The sequence below is a fragment of the Salmo salar genome, chromosome 05 (assembly GCF_965601325.2).
Source record: "Salmo salar chromosome 05, fSalSal1, whole genome shotgun sequence".
NCBI classification, from domain to species: domain Eukaryota; kingdom Metazoa; phylum Chordata; class Actinopteri; order Salmoniformes; family Salmonidae; genus Salmo; species Salmo salar.
In genome coordinates, this window is record NC_138295.1 from 70,126,853 (window position 1) to 70,145,369 (window position 18,517).

At 43.7% G+C, this 18,517-nt stretch overlaps 1 protein-coding gene across 2 annotated transcripts in view; it reads right to left on the minus strand.

The window, feature by feature from the left end:
• Positions 1-18,517, minus strand: part of LOC106605605 (intermediate conductance calcium-activated potassium channel protein 4) — a 52,805-nt gene extending 34,288 nt beyond the window's left edge. For both annotated transcript variants that reach the window (XM_045718673.2, XM_082975469.1), the window contains exons 1-4: positions 17,837-18,517; positions 11,992-12,087; positions 5,572-6,035; positions 3,689-3,824 (exon numbers count right to left, since the gene is read on the minus strand). In XM_045718673.2, coding sequence (XP_045574629.1) covers positions 3,689-3,824; positions 5,572-6,035; positions 11,992-12,087; positions 17,837-18,118 — 978 coding nt within the window. In that variant the 5' untranslated portion in view covers positions 18,119-18,517. The remainder of the gene's footprint in view (positions 1-3,688; positions 3,825-5,571; positions 6,036-11,991; positions 12,088-17,836) is intronic.

Here is an 18,517-nt window from a genome sequence, read left to right on the forward strand (position 1 = left end):
ATGTCGATTAGTTCGTCTAGCAACAGGGTAGTGTCCCGACAGGCTAGCTCACGGCAGACGTCCTCCCGGAGGCTACACCGATAGTGGTCCATCAGGGCCCTGTCGTTCCACCCCGCTCCAGCAGCCAAGGTCCGGAACTCCAGAGCAAAGTCCTGTGCGCTCCTCGTCTCCTGACGCAGGTGGAACAGCCGTTCACCCGCCGCCCGGCCTTCTGCTGGGTGGTCGAACACGGCCCGGAACCGGCGGGTGAACTCAGGGTAGTGATCCCTTGCCGAGTCTGGGCCGTACCACACTGCGTTGGCCCACTCCAGGGCACGTCCCGTTAAGCAGGAGACGAGGACGCTTACGCTCTCCTCTCCGGAGGGAGCTGGATGAACGGTAGCCAGGTACAAATCCAACTGTAGTAGGAACCCCTGGCACCCCGCCGCCGCTCCATCGTACTCCCTGGGGAGAGCTAGGCGTAGGGCTCCGGGTCCGGACGTCGGTGGAGGGGTAGATGGTGGAGGAGGAGTTGGTGCTGGGGATGCGGTAGGGAGGCCACTCCTCTCCCATCGGTCCATCCTCTCCATCATCTGCTCCATCGCTGAGCCGATTCGGTGGAGGATGGTGGTATGGTGAAGGACCCGTTCCTCCATCGATGGGAGAGGAGGGGAGGCTGCTCCTGCTGACTCCATAGCTGGTGCGGGATTCTGTCAGTCGTTGCTAGGAGTGGTGGTAGGAGTCAGGCGCAGAGAGCAGAGGTAAGGAACTGTGTGTTTATTCAATAAAAACACAACACGATCGACGCCAACACAACGGGCGTGAAAAATGCAAAGTGCCCAAACAACAGGTGCACAGCATGCATGAAAATAGAACAGTAGTAGATTGCCAGCACATCCAAATACAAAACACAACCTGACGCTAAATAATCCCGCACAACACTGGGCGGGCTAACCAGGCTTAAATAACCAAAATCAAAAGACAAATGAGGAACAGGTGCAACCAATAAGACAAACCAAACGAAAAGGAAGAAAGGATCAGCGGCGGCTAGTAGGTCAGTGACGACGACCGCCGAGCGCCGCCCGAGCAGGCAGGGGAGCCACCTTCGGTGGGATTCGTGACAGGGAGTATACAAAATGTTAAGACTACACAAGGGTAAACCGGTGTGCCTTGTTAAAAGTTAATTTGTGGAATGTCTTTCTTTCTTAATGCGTTTGAGCCAATCAGATGTATTGTGACAAGGTAGGGGTGGTATACAGAAGGTAGCCCTATTTGGTAAAAGACCAAGAACAGCTCAAATAAGCAAAGAGAAACGACAGTCCATCATTACTTTAAGACATGAAGGTCAGTCAATGCAGAACATTTTAAGAACTTTGAAAGTTTCTTCAAGTGCAGTTGCAAAAACCATCAAGCGCTATGATGAAACTGGCTCTCTTGAGGACCGATATGCCATCCCATCTGGTTTGCGCTTAGTGGGACTATAATTTCTTTTTCAACAGGACAATGACCCAAAACACACATCCAGGCTGTGTAAGGGCTATTTGACCAAGATGGAGAGGGATGGAGTGCTGCATCAGATAACCTGGCCTCCACAATCACCTGACCTCAACAATCACCTGACCTCAACCCAATTGAAATGGTTTGGGATGAGTTGGACTGCAGATTGAAGGAAAAGCAGCCAACAAGTGCTCAGCATATGTGGGAACTCCTTCAAGACTGTTGGAAAAGCATTCCAGGTGAAGCTGGTTGAGAGAATGCCAAAAGTGTGCAAACCTGTCATCAAGGCAAAGGGTAGCTACTTTGAAGAATCTCAAATATAAAATATATTTAGATTTGTTTAACACTTTTTTGGTTACTACATGATTCCATATGTGTTATTTCATAGTTTTGATGTCTTCACTATTGTTCTACAATGTAGAAAATAGTCCAAATAAAGAATACCCCTTGAATGAGTAGGTGTGTCCAAACTTTTGACTGGTACTGTAGAAAATAATAAAAAAATATATATCTATATTCTTCCATTGTAAAAACCTATAAACTCTTTGTACTCAGCATCAACCTACTTAACTGAGATATTGGCCTATATTCTTACTGGTGAGGGTCCATTGTTTTGTAAACAATGGCAGTTGAATATGACAATATATCATATTGAAACTTCTTTGTTCTTTTCTATGACAGAACAACACCTGAAGTGTGTTATTTAATGTCATTTCCATGGCACCCAGACTGCTTGAACATAAGAGTCGCAGCACTGTCACAAATTTCAAATACGCTTACAGTGCTTCAAATGATCTTTTTTTCTACTGCGTGTACCTTTCTTACCAGTGGGTGTAACCAATGTGTTTGAGTCACAGACATAACAAAACATGCGTCAATAACCACACCGCTTTCGTCGTTCGACAAGAGAAAGGTCATCTGTTATCATGTAGAGCACATTGGGGCTGCATTCTGTAAGAAACGTGCTATAAAAATAAAGTTCAATATTATCAGTGCCTGTACTCTTTGAGTTCACCCATAAAACCAGTAAACTCACTGTAACCTTTCACAACTCCCCCCTCTGGTCAGTGCCAAGACATCTACATGACAACTACTCCAGTGTGTGTGTGTGTGTGTGTGTGTGTGTGTGTGTGTGTGTGTGTGTGTGTGTGTGTGTGTGTGTGTGTGTGTGTGTGTGTGTGTGTGTGTGTGTGTGTGTGTGTGTGTGTGTGTGTGTGTGTGTGTGTGTGTGTGTGTGTGTGTGTAACTTCTCTGACCCATTACTCAACACCCCTTATCTCAGAGGTGTATCAACAACCAAGACATCGTCAGGTATTCTTCCCTGAACTTGTCATATACAGACTGATAGTGGGGAAAACAATAATACAAATAATATTACAGTGGTACAGTAGTGTTACATTTTCAGAATAGAATAGAAAAGCTTCAATAGGAAAACTACAGCTACTGTACTTTAAGACATTTAAGACACTGGCAATGCACAGGGGGCACCTGCTGTAATGTAGGACATTGTAAGAATGCCATCATGAAAAATAATATAGAAAGAGGCCAAGACAAGAGAGATCGATGGGAGTAGCGACAGGCAAACAATGAGTCAGCAGCAACAGTACTGTACATGGCATGCTCTCTGCATGTACCCAGCAACTAGCCGTCAGCATCAAAGTCATTATTGGGACTGGGTGGCACCAAGCACCACTGTATTTCTACTGTAAGTAAATAACTTTCTGCAGCCACTTCAACGTAATGGGTACTTACACAACAACCAACTCAAGAGCACTGACTAGTGTTTCAATTTACCTCTATTCTTCTTAATTTGATCACCCTGTTGCAAAATAACTTTCCTGCAATGCAGTTTATTTGAGGTTTAAAAAGGCTTCTGAAGTTTGTAATTTCCACCTTGAAATTTCAGACATGATTTTCCCTTAAAATCCATGTCGTAATTCACATTTCCTGTTGCTGCAGGATTATTGTCCTGCTGTAGCAAACTGACTCAAATTTTGATCATACATCTGTACACCTGCAGAACATGAAGCCATGTACAATACATGTATGTTATTTAGCCTGTCTACTTTACAGTAATGTTCTGCTTTAAAAAGCCATTGTAACCTTTAAGATACAGGCTTTATCATGCTTTGACACTCAGTCTAGAAACGTTATTTTCCCTATCTCTCCATTCTCCCCTCCCCATATAGTTACCATGACTCCATATAGTTACCATGACTCCGGTGAAGAGGCACACCACTTTTCCACAGCTGGTTTTGGGGGACACATCCCCGTATCCCACTGTGAGGAAGGTGATGGCAATGAGCCAGAGAGCCGTGTCCATACGACCAGTCTCCTCCTGTATCTGCCTGTAGAGGGCCACACACCCTGGGGTCACTCACTACACAGATACATATGTCTTACATGAAGATATTCATAGATTTTATTGATATTATATAGACATTACATTACTAACAAGATCAGACCAATGGGTAAGACAAAAACAGATATATTAAGTTGGCAAATCTGATTGTCAAGAACTCCAGTCACTCAAGTCATTGACTGTTCTCTCTGCTACCGCACCGTAAGCGTTACCGGAGCACCAAGTCTAGATCCAAAAGTCTCCTTAACAGCTTCTATCCCCAAGCCATAAGACTGCTTTACAATTAATCAAATGGCCACTCAGACTATTTGTATTGACCCCCCCCCCCCCCCATTGTTTTTACACTGCTGCTACTCGCTGTTTATTATCTATGCATAGACACTTTACCCCTACCTACATGTACAAATAACCTGGACTAACCTGTACCCCCCGCACATTGACTCGGTATCGGTACCCCCTCTATATAGCGTCATTATTGATATTTTATTGTGTAACTCTTTTTTTACTTTTGTTTATTTAGTAAATATTTTCTTGACTCTATTTTCTTAAAACTGCATTGTTGGTTAAGGGCTTGTAAGGAAGGATTTCACGGTAAGGTTGTATTCGACGCAGGTGACCAATACAATTTGATTTGATTTGTTTTGAGATTTAGAATCTTTATGGGCACCCAAAGATCTAAGCGTTGTAGTTACAGTTAGACTGTGATTATCTGTTTATCTATCAGTGGCTGTGGGGTCAGGGGAGGTCCTGTTTCAATTCCAGAAAAGAGAAAATGGAAGTTGAATTGTCTGGACAGATGGTGAAATTAACTAAAAAATGGATGACTTAATAAGTTGTTGTTTTCTCCGAATCTATTTCAAGACCATTCCAATTCAGTGTTCATCTTAAGTCTTCTATTGCCTACAGGGAAGTTATAATGCATTATACCTGTAGGGTGTTACTCAGAAGTCTTACAATCTGTCAATCATCAGATCGTATAACCAAAACGTCAGTTTGTTTAACATGCAGCTTGTTTAACTAACACGTTTGGTTTTCTCTATGTAACTGAGATCTAAGAATCCCATCCCATTGTAGGTTCAGCCTAAACAAATGACCTCACGTTGGCCGCAAACAGACTTCAGAGGCCTAGGATAGTATGTGTTGGCTCGCAATGAAGAGTAATTTGTCGGAGTAACTCAACAGAAAACGATCAACTTTGAATCTGTTATTAGACATCCTTTCTGAATGGGGAACTCAAATTGACCATCAATATTTGAAGTAGAGTGAGCAATTGATTGCCCCAGTCTGTTTGTAATAAACTGTGTAGGGGTGTGTGTGTATGTGTGCGTGTTTCTGTGCTGGCAGTAGTAATGTGTTATATTTAGATTTTTGGCAAACTGTTTTCATCTCTCACTGTGTGTCCTCTTTTTCTGTTCTGTCTATCACACAGACGTCTGTGCCTGTGTATCTCAAACAGGAGATTGTGTGCGAGTCATGCAGTGCGCGCGTGCATGTGTGTGTGTGTGTGTGTGTGTGTGTGTGTGTGTGTGTGTGTGTGTGTGTGTGTGTGTGTGTGTGTGTGTGTGTGTGTGTGTGTGTGTGTGTGTGTGTGTGTGTGTGTGTGTGTGTGTGTGTGTGTGAGAGAGAGTCTCGTGCATGAGTCGTGTGTGTGTGCATGCATGTGCGTGCGTGTGAGTGTGAGCATGCGTGTGAGCATGAGTGTGTGCCTGCGTGTGCGCGCCCCTCCACCCTACCTCTCACACAGCGTGAGCATCCAGGAAGCGATGAGCCAGAACAAGAAGATGAACACCATCAGCATGCGCGCCGGGTACTTGTTCATCAGCACCTTGAGCACGAAGCGGAACGTGAAGTTGATGTTGTTGAGCGAGCCGATACTCCTATAGGAGGCACTGAGCAGCACCTTGCTGTGCAGTAGGATCGTCCTGTGGACCAGGTATAGCCTGAGGAACATCAACGCCGACAGTAGCAGCTCTGTGTCCAACAGTGCCTCCTCGTGGCGGGAGGACACACACAGCGGTGCCGAGTTGGAGGAGTTGACCTCTACCCCCTCCCTGGCGATGGGCGCAGGGACACCCACCTCCCAGTAGGTGCCCACGGGATGGATGGCACAGACCAGCAGCTCCAGGGAGATGCCCAGCACCCTGCGGCTTGTCATAGCGATGCGCCAGTCCACCTGGTTGTGGTCAATGATGAAGAGCTGGAGAAAAAGTGAGGGGTCGGAACAGAGGCGACAGGGGAGATAGAAGGGGATGAGGGCGATTGGAAGAGCCAGAGGGAGAAGGAGAGTTAGATGGAGAGAGAGGGGGAAAGAGAATGAAAGATAAATAAAGAGAGAGAGAGAGAGAGAGAGAGAGAGAGAGAGAGAGAGAGAGAGAGAGAAATTGCAAGAGGGAAAGGGATTGAGTGGGAGAGCCAGAGAGAGGTAGGAAAAGAAGGATGTCAACGGAGAATTGTTCATTTGATTTGAAGCATTAAGTAAATGCTGATGATTAACTAAATGTGGGAATTGGAAGAACAGCAACGACAGAAACATGATGCCAAGGCAAACAAAGACCCACCCAAGCAGATACGGAGCCAGTGAAAGTCAAGATTGTGGGGGTTGTAAGCGACACAAGCCCTCTGACTCACAAGTCTCTTAGATTCTAAATATAATCCTGTCTGATCCTAGTCTGACATGACACAACTCCAAGAAATCACTATTATATCACTAAAGAAAATGAAAACCAAGTCCTGCGCTGGCCAAAACCTCCAATTCCTGTTGTTTTGAGGTTTCTTTGTAACTCTTGATATTTGAAACTGCCGTAAGCATATTAGAACACTCAGTTCGTAGTCTTGTTGCCCTTGACTGACTTTCCCATTACCCAATCGCCACCCAGTTCTAGCAGCAGAGGGGGAACTTCAGTCATACTCTTCCCCTTGATATTGCCACACCGTTCCCTTGATATTGTCACACCCTTCCCTTGATATTGTCACACCCTTCCCTTGATATTGCCATAGTCTTCCCTTGATATTGCCACACCCTTCCCTTGATATTGCCACAGTCTTCCCTTGATATTGCCACAGTCTTCCCTTGATATTGCCACACTCTTCCCTTGATATTGCCACACTCTTCCCTTGATATTGCCATAGTCTTCCCTTGATATTGCCACACCCTTCCCTAATTATTGCCACACCTTCCCTTAATATTGCCACACCCTTCCCTTGATATTGCCACACCTTCCCTTGAAATTGGCTCACCTGAAGCTTGTTGGTGTAAGTTAATTTCCTTACCTTTCACCTGTGTTTATAGAAATTCAACTGTACCTCCATCTCCTGTGTTCTTATAGACTAACCGCCAGGGTAGAGCAAACCAACCTCAAAATACAGTCCTTGACCAACCAACCCTAACCAGTTTTTACATCCTTCGAGCCTGATCGGGCTATCCTGGTGGAAGGACAACAATGGAGTACAGATTCCCAGTTGACTGAGGGCTCATCTTTAGATAGAGAATGAGGGAGATTATGCATCAAATCAGGTGGATGGAAACGAAGAAACCATCCATCCCAGTCCCACTCCAAGCCTCATTTCAGAAATGGATTGGTCCAAAACTCTACAATTACCTATTCTTAAGAGCTCAAGCCTAAACTCCAGTTCCTTGTGCTCTACCTTCATTCCCAGCCTCAACTGCAGTACCCTTTCAGACTACAACTCCATCTTCAATGCAGTACCCTTTCAGACTACAACTCCATCTCCACTGCAGTACCCTTTCAGACTTCAACTCCATCTCCACTGCAGTACCCTTTCAGTCTACAACTCCATCTCCACTGCAGTACCCTTTCAGTCTACAACTCCATCTCCACTGCAGTACCCTTTCAGACTACAACTCCATCTCCACTGCACTACCCTTTCAGACTACAACTCCATCTCCACTGCAGTACCCTTTCAGTCTACAACTCCATCTCCACTGCAGTACCCTTTCAGTCTACAACTCCATCTCCACTGCAGTACCCTTTCAGTCTACAACTCCATCTCCACTGCAGTACCCTTTCAGACTACAACTCCATCTCCACTGCACTACCCTTTCAGACTACAACTCCATCTCCACTGCAGTACCCTTTCAGACTATAACGCCATCTCCACTGCAGTACCCTTTTAGATTCCACCTCCATTTCCACTGCAGTACCCTTTCAGACTACAACTCCATCTCCACTGCAGTACCCTTTCAGACTACAACTCCATCTCCACTGCAGTACCCTTTCAGACTACAACTCCCATCTCCACTGCAGTACCTTGTGCAGTCCCATATCTAGTTTGTCAGGTCTGCAGTAGTCAATGGAGTCACCCTAGCTCCAGTCCCAGAGGCCAGCCAGGCTCCCGTGTAAGGTTACCCTGTGCCCCCTAACACAGAAGACCCAGTACCTCCAGTGGCCAGTGGGCCAGTACCTACAGAGGCAAGCTGACCTCACACTGTGGCTGGTGCCCCATTCCAGTTCCTGTGGACAATGGCCAACAGCTCCACCAGTGGCCATCAAGCCAACAACTCCACCAGTGGCCAACAAGTCAACAAATCCACCAGTGGCCATCAAGCAAACACCTCCACCAGTGGCCATCAAGCCAACACCTCCACCAGTGGCCATCAATCCAACACCTCCACCAGTGGCCATCAAGCCAACACCTCCACCAGTGGCCATCGAATCAACACCTCCACTAATGGCCATCGAGTCAACACCTCCCCCAGTGGCCATCGAGTCAACACCTCCATTAATGGCCATTGAGTCAACACCTCCACCAGTGGCCATCGAGTCAACACCACTAAAGGCCATTGAGTCAACAACACCACCAGTGGCCATCAAATCAACATCTCCACCAGTGGCCATTGAGTCAACACCTCCACCTGTGGCCATCGAGTCAACACCTCCACCTGTAGACATCGAGTCAACACCTCCACCAGTGGCCAGAGAGCTATTCCCCTGGACTTACTTTCTCATTACCCAATCTATTGTGCAAAGCACATATAAACTTGGTATATCAACCACTCAAAGTTGGCCTCAGTGGGAGTGACCATAGAATTCTATAGGAGTGACCAACTGAGTAAAGTATTTGCCATCATTTAATTTTAGCGAATCACACGACTGCAAGGCATGGCTCTATGCTTGTGATGTGCTAGTGTATAGGGGAGGGTTAGGGGTAAGTTGTTGTGGGAGATTATTGGTTGGTAGATTAAGACGATTAAGCCATTGCCTATACGCCGGGAGTTTCTTTTTATTGGCTAACGATGGCCAAGTTTGACGCGTTGGTCCACCATATTCTTCGCTTATTTGGGCAGAAGTGTTTGGACATTTTATTAATCTGTGGCTAATCCGTGTGGCATTCTGACAAACATTACAGTTCATTTCAGTTCTTTGTTGGCACAAGTTCTTTTCCTTGTCTTTTATCTTTGGAAACGTTTATAGAAATTCAACTGTACCTCCATCTCATGTGTTCTCATAGACACACCACCTGGGTAGCCCACACCCAAACCACCAGCAAGCCAACATAAAAATACAGTCCATTACCAACCAATCTTACCCTACATTTTTACAATTAGAAAGTCTTGTTCTTATTTGTACATTGTTGTTATACAGTATATACCGGTAAGCAAATACAATTGCCTTGAACGTATTGAATATTTACAAAGAATTTAAAATGTTCAAATCCTGTGTGTAAACACTACGCACCTGTGATTCTCATTAAAAGTATATCACACACAGCAGAATGAAAAGAGGCCCTCCGGTAATGCAAATGATCTGCCACCAATGAAGAGGGCTCTTTATATGTGACTGAAAGGGGAGGGAGTAAGTGGTACTCATACTGGAATTGATCCAAGCCAGAAGCTGGGCCTGTCACTGTACAAGCAGGGCCATTGGAACCCAATGGGAATGGGAGCTGGTAAGAGGCTTAGGGTTGGAGATCATGTAGAGACAGGGGATGATATTGACAGCCCATATCCCTGGGAACGTGTGTTTAGATACTCACTAGCGCCTGGGGACCCCAGCCACATATCGCTCTCTCCGCCTGCACACCGTCCTGAACGCTGCTCACGTGATGATTAAGAGGGGTATGTCCATTTTCCTCTTCCAATTTTTTCTTTCTATGCTTCATTTCTCTGATAATGTCCTTCTCTTTTCTGTGTTTTTTTGAGAGTGAGAAAGGTTAACGCTAGGTTGCGCTGCCGGCATGTTTTGTTTTCAGCCTAAACATGGAGGCCCAAAGGCAGAGCCCAAAAATGATAACCTCCACCCATGCTTGAAACCTCACCTCCCTTATCTCCCCACAGCACTTGTGCAGAGCCCCCCTCCTCTCAGATAGGCCTACACACGGATGTCAAACTAACAGGCGTTTAAAGACCGGGCAGTGTGCCCTGAAAAACCTTCTGGTTGCCTACCCTTTTGTCTAAAAACTTAACAATGTACTGCACTGAGTGGTACATAAAATATATCTACTTCTGCACAGTCTTCACACTTGCACTAAACCTGTTTATCATATAGCACCTTGTTGACTTCTATACTGAGCAGTAAGGACATGGAATGACTGTCTTAACAAATTGAATTTCAGTATCTTCACCAAAGTCCTGGCACCTTGTGCATTGACAAGGTATTACAGAGCAAGGATGAAAATAAGATGACCACCACAGAGAACTGTACAAATCTCTGTGGATTCGAGTCTCATCAGGGGGAACGTGCATATGTGTGTAAGCCACCGCATGGTTATTTACTAAGAAGTCCTGCTGACAGTATGTGTGTGTACTCAAGATATCATCAAGTTGCATCAGAGTTTTTTGTCACCAATCGATGAACAAACCAACGGCTGAATTTTGGTAGGACAGCCACACAACTTGAGCAATTCACTTCCAGATCAAACAAGAAGTATCAAAACAAAAAACACCTTGCCGCCCTGCCACCATAGGCGAGACCAAAAAATGCAGCCCCCCCACAAAACTAGAATAGTCCCAGTAAGCAAAATGACGTTTAAAAGACATATTTTCCAGATGTTGAAGTTAGGTTTAATTTAGGTTCTGAATGAAAGGTGAAAAGGTATTTTCCATATGTTTAAAATACACATTTTCCAGGACATTGAAATCAGGTTCATTTTCGGTTCTGAATGAAAGTTGAAAAAAGGAATTTACCAAAACCAATGTCCATGGATGTGGAAATCAAGGCCAGTCCGGAACTGCACCAAAAAAAGACGTCCAAAAGACTAATCAATTTGGCTATTTATGCTCTGAATATCAGCTACCCAACTTCATCAGAAGTTAGCTCGAGCCGATTTGCAATGTGTTTACACAGCAGGAAATGCAGAAGTATTTTATTTTTCGCTATGATCAGCTTGTCAAAAAATTACCGATACAAACTTGAAACCACTGATCATGACAATGGGGTGAAACTCCTGGACAACAGTTGTGATTGTCCATTCCATATTGTCCATTTTACTTTGACCAGTCCTGTTTTTAGGATATGTTGTTTGTTAACATGAAAGCGCATTTTTTATTTGATTGAGCGCCATTTAGGTTAGGCTATTTGATTGGAAAAATCTGCATGACATAAAATGTGTTTGTCTCGTTACATTATCATACATTTTATCTCTAGCCTGTAGGCTACAGAAAAGGTCACATACTCTTTTTACCATAACCTATATCTGCCACATGATTTATGTTAGATTTTTGACAAAATGTTGGTGGAGTGCTGCAGCGATGTGTCTCTCCAACAGCACCCTGGAGAGGCACGCTGGGAATAGACAAGCAAGATATTTCGCATCCCTGCCTTTGACAAAGTGAGCACTGCTTATCAAAGGGAGGCATCATCCCTCACCTAAAAAGCCCATATGCCACTGGTTGAGAGAAATTGTAATTGTTTTTAGGCAGAATTATGTGAGGTTTTATGTGTTGTTGTTGGAGGTGCGTCTTTGTCAGTTTAGCTCAGAAAATGGCGCCCTCGTCAATCATTAGGCAGGATTAGTCCTGCCTAATGAGCGGGCCGGCCGAGCAAGTAGCATTCATAAAGGAGAGAAGTACCTTTAATAGTACGTGATTTAATGTAAGCCTTTTCTTCAACTCCTCCGTCCAAAGAGTAACACAGTTCCCTCCAGGGCTGCACAGTCAGTAATGGTGTCAGAGGTCAGAGAGAACACACACTCACCCTGATGTCCTTATAATGGAAGGCTACGATGAGAATCAGAAGACACCCAGTGGACATGCTGATGGAGCAGTTGATGATAAAGGCATAGCGGGAGCCCTGAGGAGGAAGAGGAGGATAGAGAAGATAAAGACATTAAAGGGAGGTTTAAAGTTATTCCAACAGTGCTTCTGTTTTTGATTATTTTCCATTTAGCATTTTCCAGTAGCAGTATGTTAGTGTTAGTGGAATGCTCTGACCTTCAGCCTCCACTGGACACGCACACTGATTTGGTGACAACTTTATAATGTGTGAGATACACATGCACCCTCACGAACACACTTGGGCGGCATGTGATAAAGTCGGCCTATTGACCTGGCATTATATGAAGTATTGACTTCAAGTGAACCACCAGGTCGTGCAACCAAATAAAATGAGTGTAGGCCTACTAAGCTCCTAGCTGATGCATTAAAACGATCTTTATAAACTAGCAGAGCCGGCCCTAGCCACTAAGCGACATAAGCAAACGCTTAGGGTGCTAGGGTGCCCCCGACCCCAAAAAAGTAGCGTTTTTTTGTTTAGTGGTTATTTTAGAAACTCAGTCAGGGTCTCAACTTACTGTTGAGAGCTAGAATAGTAGAATACACAAGGTGCAATTTCAAAATTTGGTTGTGCATAAGCAGTTTTTCTCTTGTTATGTCATTCACTGAGACTCACTCAGTTAGCACGTCAGCTAATTGTTTGCATATTGATCTAGCCAGCTATATAAACTAGTAATCATCTAATCATGGTTGAATTACCCAGGGGCCCTGATCTCCAGGGGGCTCCCATTGATTTTGTTATTTGCTCTCACTCAGATATCATATTAACATGGCATAAGTCAGTGCAAAAAACTGCAAAAATGTCTCTCCTCCCTATAGCAAAATGAGTAGGATTGCATGAAATCTGTTATAAAATGGCTAAATCTTCTCTCTGCCCCATGGCAAAATGAGTAGGATTGCATGAAATTAGTTATAAAATTGCTAAATATTCTCTCTGCCCTATGGCGAAATGTCACTTAGGGCCCCAAAAAGGCTAGGGCCGGCTTTGTAAGCCAGTTACTAACCAGGTGAGAGGTGACATGCTATCCAAGAGGCCTAAATCAGTTTATCAACTTTATCAAAACCTAAAGATCATGGTACATTTAGTTAGATGAAATAAAAAGGAACAGGATTTGGCTTCTGTAGCTATGAGCATAGCCGCTGGAAGTGGGGGTGCTGAGGGTGTTGCAGCACCCATTGAAAAATTAGAATTAAAAAATATATATTAATACAAATAAAAATAAAATGTGAAAACTTAAAAACATATATTTTCACAAAAGTAGTGCACTGGGCCTTTACTAGTATTAGCGGACCGATATTGACATCTGTAGCAATGGGCATACATTTTTTCTTCTTCAGTATCGCCACTTTAGGAAAAAAAAGGTAGTTGTATAATTAAGAACAGTATCTTGTTGGATTCAGTAGTTGTAATTGTAAGAGTTGTTGCCCTGTCTTTTTCTCTGCGATTGTCATTATAATAGAATCCAGAAAGAACAATACCCTGTCATCAAACATTTCCATCACCGTGAAGAAAAACAATGTGCAATACAGTAATTTAGTACATCCAGACATCAAGTGGTTTATGATGATGTGATGTGATGATGGTGCTTCGTTGTTAGAACATAGCGCTTGCAACGCCAGGGTTGTGAGTTCAATTCCCACAGGTGACCAGTACGAAAATGTATGCACTCACTACTGTAAATTGCTCTGGTTAAGATCGTCTACTGAAATGTAAAATGAATGAATAGGCCGTTTCAATTTACACATAGAAATAAGTTGCATTTGCAGAGTATTTCAATAAACTGGAAAACATATATCAAACAAGTTTTTTTTATATTCCACAAGTACAATATTATCAGATTAACTGTTTTGTACAGATAATTATCAGACTCAAGTAACAAATGCTGGTAAACACTCAAATACAAATAGATTTAGTTTAAATATTTTCACAAAAGTAGTGCACTGTGCCTTTACTAGTCCTGTATTAGCGGACCTTCAGCGCGGGCATACTACTTCCCGCGAATATGTCAACACATCAGATAAGTAGGCTATGAGTGTCTTCATAATAGACTCTGTGAGTAACTATCACTTGACTTCACTGTACTTGAAACGATCTTCTCGACAATAGGCTAAGTGATAAAAGGTGTGCTGTTTATTGGTATGACGTCCAAGCAGGCAACTGATGTAACCTCGATGAAAGTTTTAACGGGGAGTTGATTTAATGATGGGTGGTTGGAGTTTACGTTCTAAAAGATATAATTGCAATTTTCAGACAACATTAGGGAAACTTCAACGCAGAAAGATGGTATGGTGTGACGTACCTTGGCAATGTTGATTGTTTTCCACAATTTCACTTGTAGCATCTGCATCATGTCTAATTTTATCCCAAGCATACTTGGACTCAGCGTAACGTTAATTTGACTACATTATTAGACCTCTATCACACGGAGACCACAGCACGTTGCTTGCTTCGAGTGTGTACATTTGTTTTGTAATATTTTCCCTTTGGAAACAGAGTAATTTCAAGCCTTTTTGAAACTACCTCATTTGTAGTAACTGTAACACGGGTTGTTTATCCAGGCCTTGGACATACAGAAAGGCCACCCAAGACCAATGCAGGCCAGAATCCATCCCAACAGCCTTCAGACAGACGCTGTGAGTAGATGATGTGAGTAGAGCCTGAAACATTCATCATAATTCTGAATTAATTATTAAAATAAATAAAACCCCGCTGTTGACCACTTTGATAAGGTAGTCGCTCTGGATAAGAGCGTCTGCTAAATGACTTAAATGTAAATGTAAATGTCTAGTTGATTTGCAACAATGTCTTCGTGTGCTGTGTTCCGTGGCAATGGCACACCCAAACAACTGGTAGGCCTAATAATAATAATCATTGCTGTTTGTTTTGTTTTTACAGTCACGACATGATGATGTTGTATTTGCTTTACTTTAGAAATGCATCCTCTTGGCACACAGTCAAACCTGAGGACATATACACCTAGGAAAACACAGAGCAGATTAGCAGATGTAACTAACTAGATGGTCACACTCTAAGATCCCTTTCTGCCTTATCAGTCTGGCATGCTGACCCAAAGACCTTGACAATCAGCCCAGCCTAGCCCAGCCCCCCTTCTCCAGGAGAGGTGAAACTCTTGCATTATTCAACAGTCTCTAATGAACCACAAATGATGTGGAAAGATCCAAAATGACCGTGGGCAACCTGAGAAACACTAGCTGTGAAGGGAAACAAATGTGGAAAAAGTACCACAAATAGCACATTTTCCTCATCCTGCATTACCTGGTTTCCAAGGAAAAGTATCCTTAAATACACTGTCATGCAGAGAGGGTATACCAGGGATCTGAGCATCCATTTCTCACTCATCATGTAGCCATGCATTTCCAAAAATAATAGTTTGGCAAACTCAATTGGTTTTCAAAATCAAGATAATGTATAGGGGAAAATGCATGGGAATGCCTGCCTGGGTAATTGCCAGATTCATCAGCATATGGAGCTGTTTGCAACATCAACTTCTTCCAGGCCCAGGCTTACACTGCGTGTAGGCCTAGTTGGAAATCAATATTTGATCAATCATGACAATCATATTAATCAAACAAACAGATTGGATCTCCTTTCCCTGAAATCAGCATGATTTAAACAGCCTGACTGCTGCACTCAGCAGTTTTCACTTCACTTGCCTTGAGATCATTACATGGAGGAATTAGGTCAGCTGGACATGGGCTATAGCTTGCTCATCTAGCTGTAACTACCTCTAAGTATATGGACCTCAGATTGGATCTCCTTTCACTGAACGGCCAGGCAGGTATAACCAGGCTAAACGATTGTTTCACTCTATTGTTTTCGCTTCATTTGATAAGTGAAAGTGAATTGAAAAAATGGCGAGTGGATTGGTCAGGCTGGTTACACCAGGGTAGGAAACACCTACCTTATAGTGTTAAGGTGGTCTGACATTTGGTTGCATCATGGTTGAGTTGCTGAGAGCCTCTTTTATACTTATGGAACTGGCACGTATATTCTAGAACTTCAGTGGGACGGAGTTAAAAACTGCTTGATTGTGAGGACTGGTGTTGTTATCCACCCTAATCTGTATGTTAATGTGAAGAGACGGCAGTACCGAGCAGTGGTCCTGGAAATGGGCTCATAATCAGAAGGTCACCAGGTTCAAATCCCAGGTATGGGTTATGCTATTGTTCTGCGATGCAAGTCATGCTTGTTTAACGGGTCTGTTAATCAAGGAAATGGTTACGACAGCAATTAGACACGCCATTCCGTTCTCTTCCCATGAATGGACTGGATCTAGTATTTCTGTACATAGATTAATCCAAGGACTTTGTGGTAGAGCTACAGGGCACATGTAGGTTGATAATGACGTTCATGATCTTTATGTTGAATCAACAACACCTGTTTTCTGTCCGTCTGACTGACCACTTTATGTCAAATCACTTCAAGATTTTGGTAATGAGACCCTTTATACTTCCCCAGAGCATGCTAGCAGTTACCCATAGACTTCCAGTCATTGCGCTAATGCTAGTTAGCATTGGCTCGTGAAACTACATCCAACTTCCTTCATACTAGACACAGAGACATAAAAATGGCATCCAAAAGTTCATCTGACTCTGGGGAAGTAGATAACAGGCCTCATTGCCAAAATCCCAAAGTATTCCTTTAACATGTTAATTATTCATGCAGAGGTTGATATTCATTCTCCACACAAGGGGGGTGACATTCACTCATAAAAACCCCCACAAATAGTGGTCAGTAGGTCTGTGACCTATTCTCAGACTCTCTTGAGCAGCTTAGTCAGAGTACTAGGGCTATACACAGGATATCTGGTTCTCTGAGATAGTTGCTACTATTCAATGAATTTCTGTGGTGGCCTGGCCAGCAGTAGTTCAGTTGATTCTTGCAGGTTTCAGTTGTATTACATGCTGCTGTTGAGGTCTGCGTTGCTGGTAATTTTATCATTGGTCAGATGGGGACAAGGTATTCAACCCTAAAGAGGTCTCTAGCTCACCAAACCAACATGGTCCCTGTGCCATCCTTGTGGTGTCAAACAGGTGTAGTTAACGATTAGCTAGAGAATCAATCTCATTTATTTTACTTATTACAAGGACAAGCTTGGTGTTCTCACCACTAGCCTAATCAACAGTAATTTGCTAATCATGATGGTATTTGCTGTTCTAAGGGGAATCATATATTGTGAGCTTTCCAAATACAATGTACCACTGACTTCTCTCTCTCTCTCTCTCTCTCTCTCTCTCTCTCTCTCTCTCTCTCTCTCTCTCTCTCTCTCTCTCTCTCTCTGGCATGTGGCTATGACAGGTCAACAGGTGTCTTAGACTAAATCACTTTTTTGGCACATGATAACTTGTCTCTTGATTAATCAAAATATGTGAGCTGAGAAATGATGAATCTGCTAAATATCCATAATGGTCTGTGCAAAGTGGAAATAGTGGCATATGCATGACAACTGTCTTTGAGCCACTTTGAATGTTATCTTTCTGAGGGAAGCCTAGTACTTTAAATTCACTGTCTAGATCTTATTATTTTTTAAATAGAAACAGCTCTTTCAGTTCCTCTCTTTCAACTTGAGTGTTGCAAGACTATAATGTAGGTCCACTTTATTTCACTGAAACTGAAAACCAACAGCAAACAACTTTAATAGCCAGGGATTTGTTATCCTTTCCTTGATAAATTAGGTAGCATGATTATATTTTAAGTCTTGTTGAAAGTGAATTTTACGGAATGTGACGTGACCAAAATGACTTACTGGTTGGTAAATAAACGGGCACAGCTCCGCGTGCAGTATCATGAGCAGTGTCCCAAGCAGCGCGGTGCCCAGAGCCCAAGCGCACAGACGCTTTTTGTCCTCCAATAAAACCTTTCTATCTCGCAATCTATAAAGATTGCCCCCCTCGATTTGAGGCATACGCTTCCCGGAGTGGGACAGCGGTACAGATATCTCAGTCAGGTCACCGCCGTTTCTGTTGATCACTCCATCGCAATTGTCAACTTTGGAGTTGAGGTGCAAATTGCGGGTTGTCATCTCCATGTCGCGTTGGCGTCGACTGTGTCCGCTCTCCGTGTTATCGTCCTCTGATGCCTCGTCCTCTCCCTGTCCAGCCTCCCCTCCTTCCGTGCTCTTCCCCGGATTGCGGGAAGGTATACCACGATGGGCCAACTGTGTCCCAGGTCCTCCTCCTCCTCTCCGTGGCTCATGAAAGTAGCGGAATAAGGACTGTAAAACTAACTGTACGCGCTCACCTGAACACGAACAGGAACACCTCCACTAGCGGCATGGGATAAGCGCACCAATGACAGTTGACCGGTTGACTGTTGTGCTGTTCTTATTTGCAAGGGTTATGAGGTGAGAGGGCGCCATAAAAAGTATATCTCCTTCTCTTGCTCTCTCGCTCTCTCTCTGTGTCTGTGTCTGTGTGTGTGTGTGTGT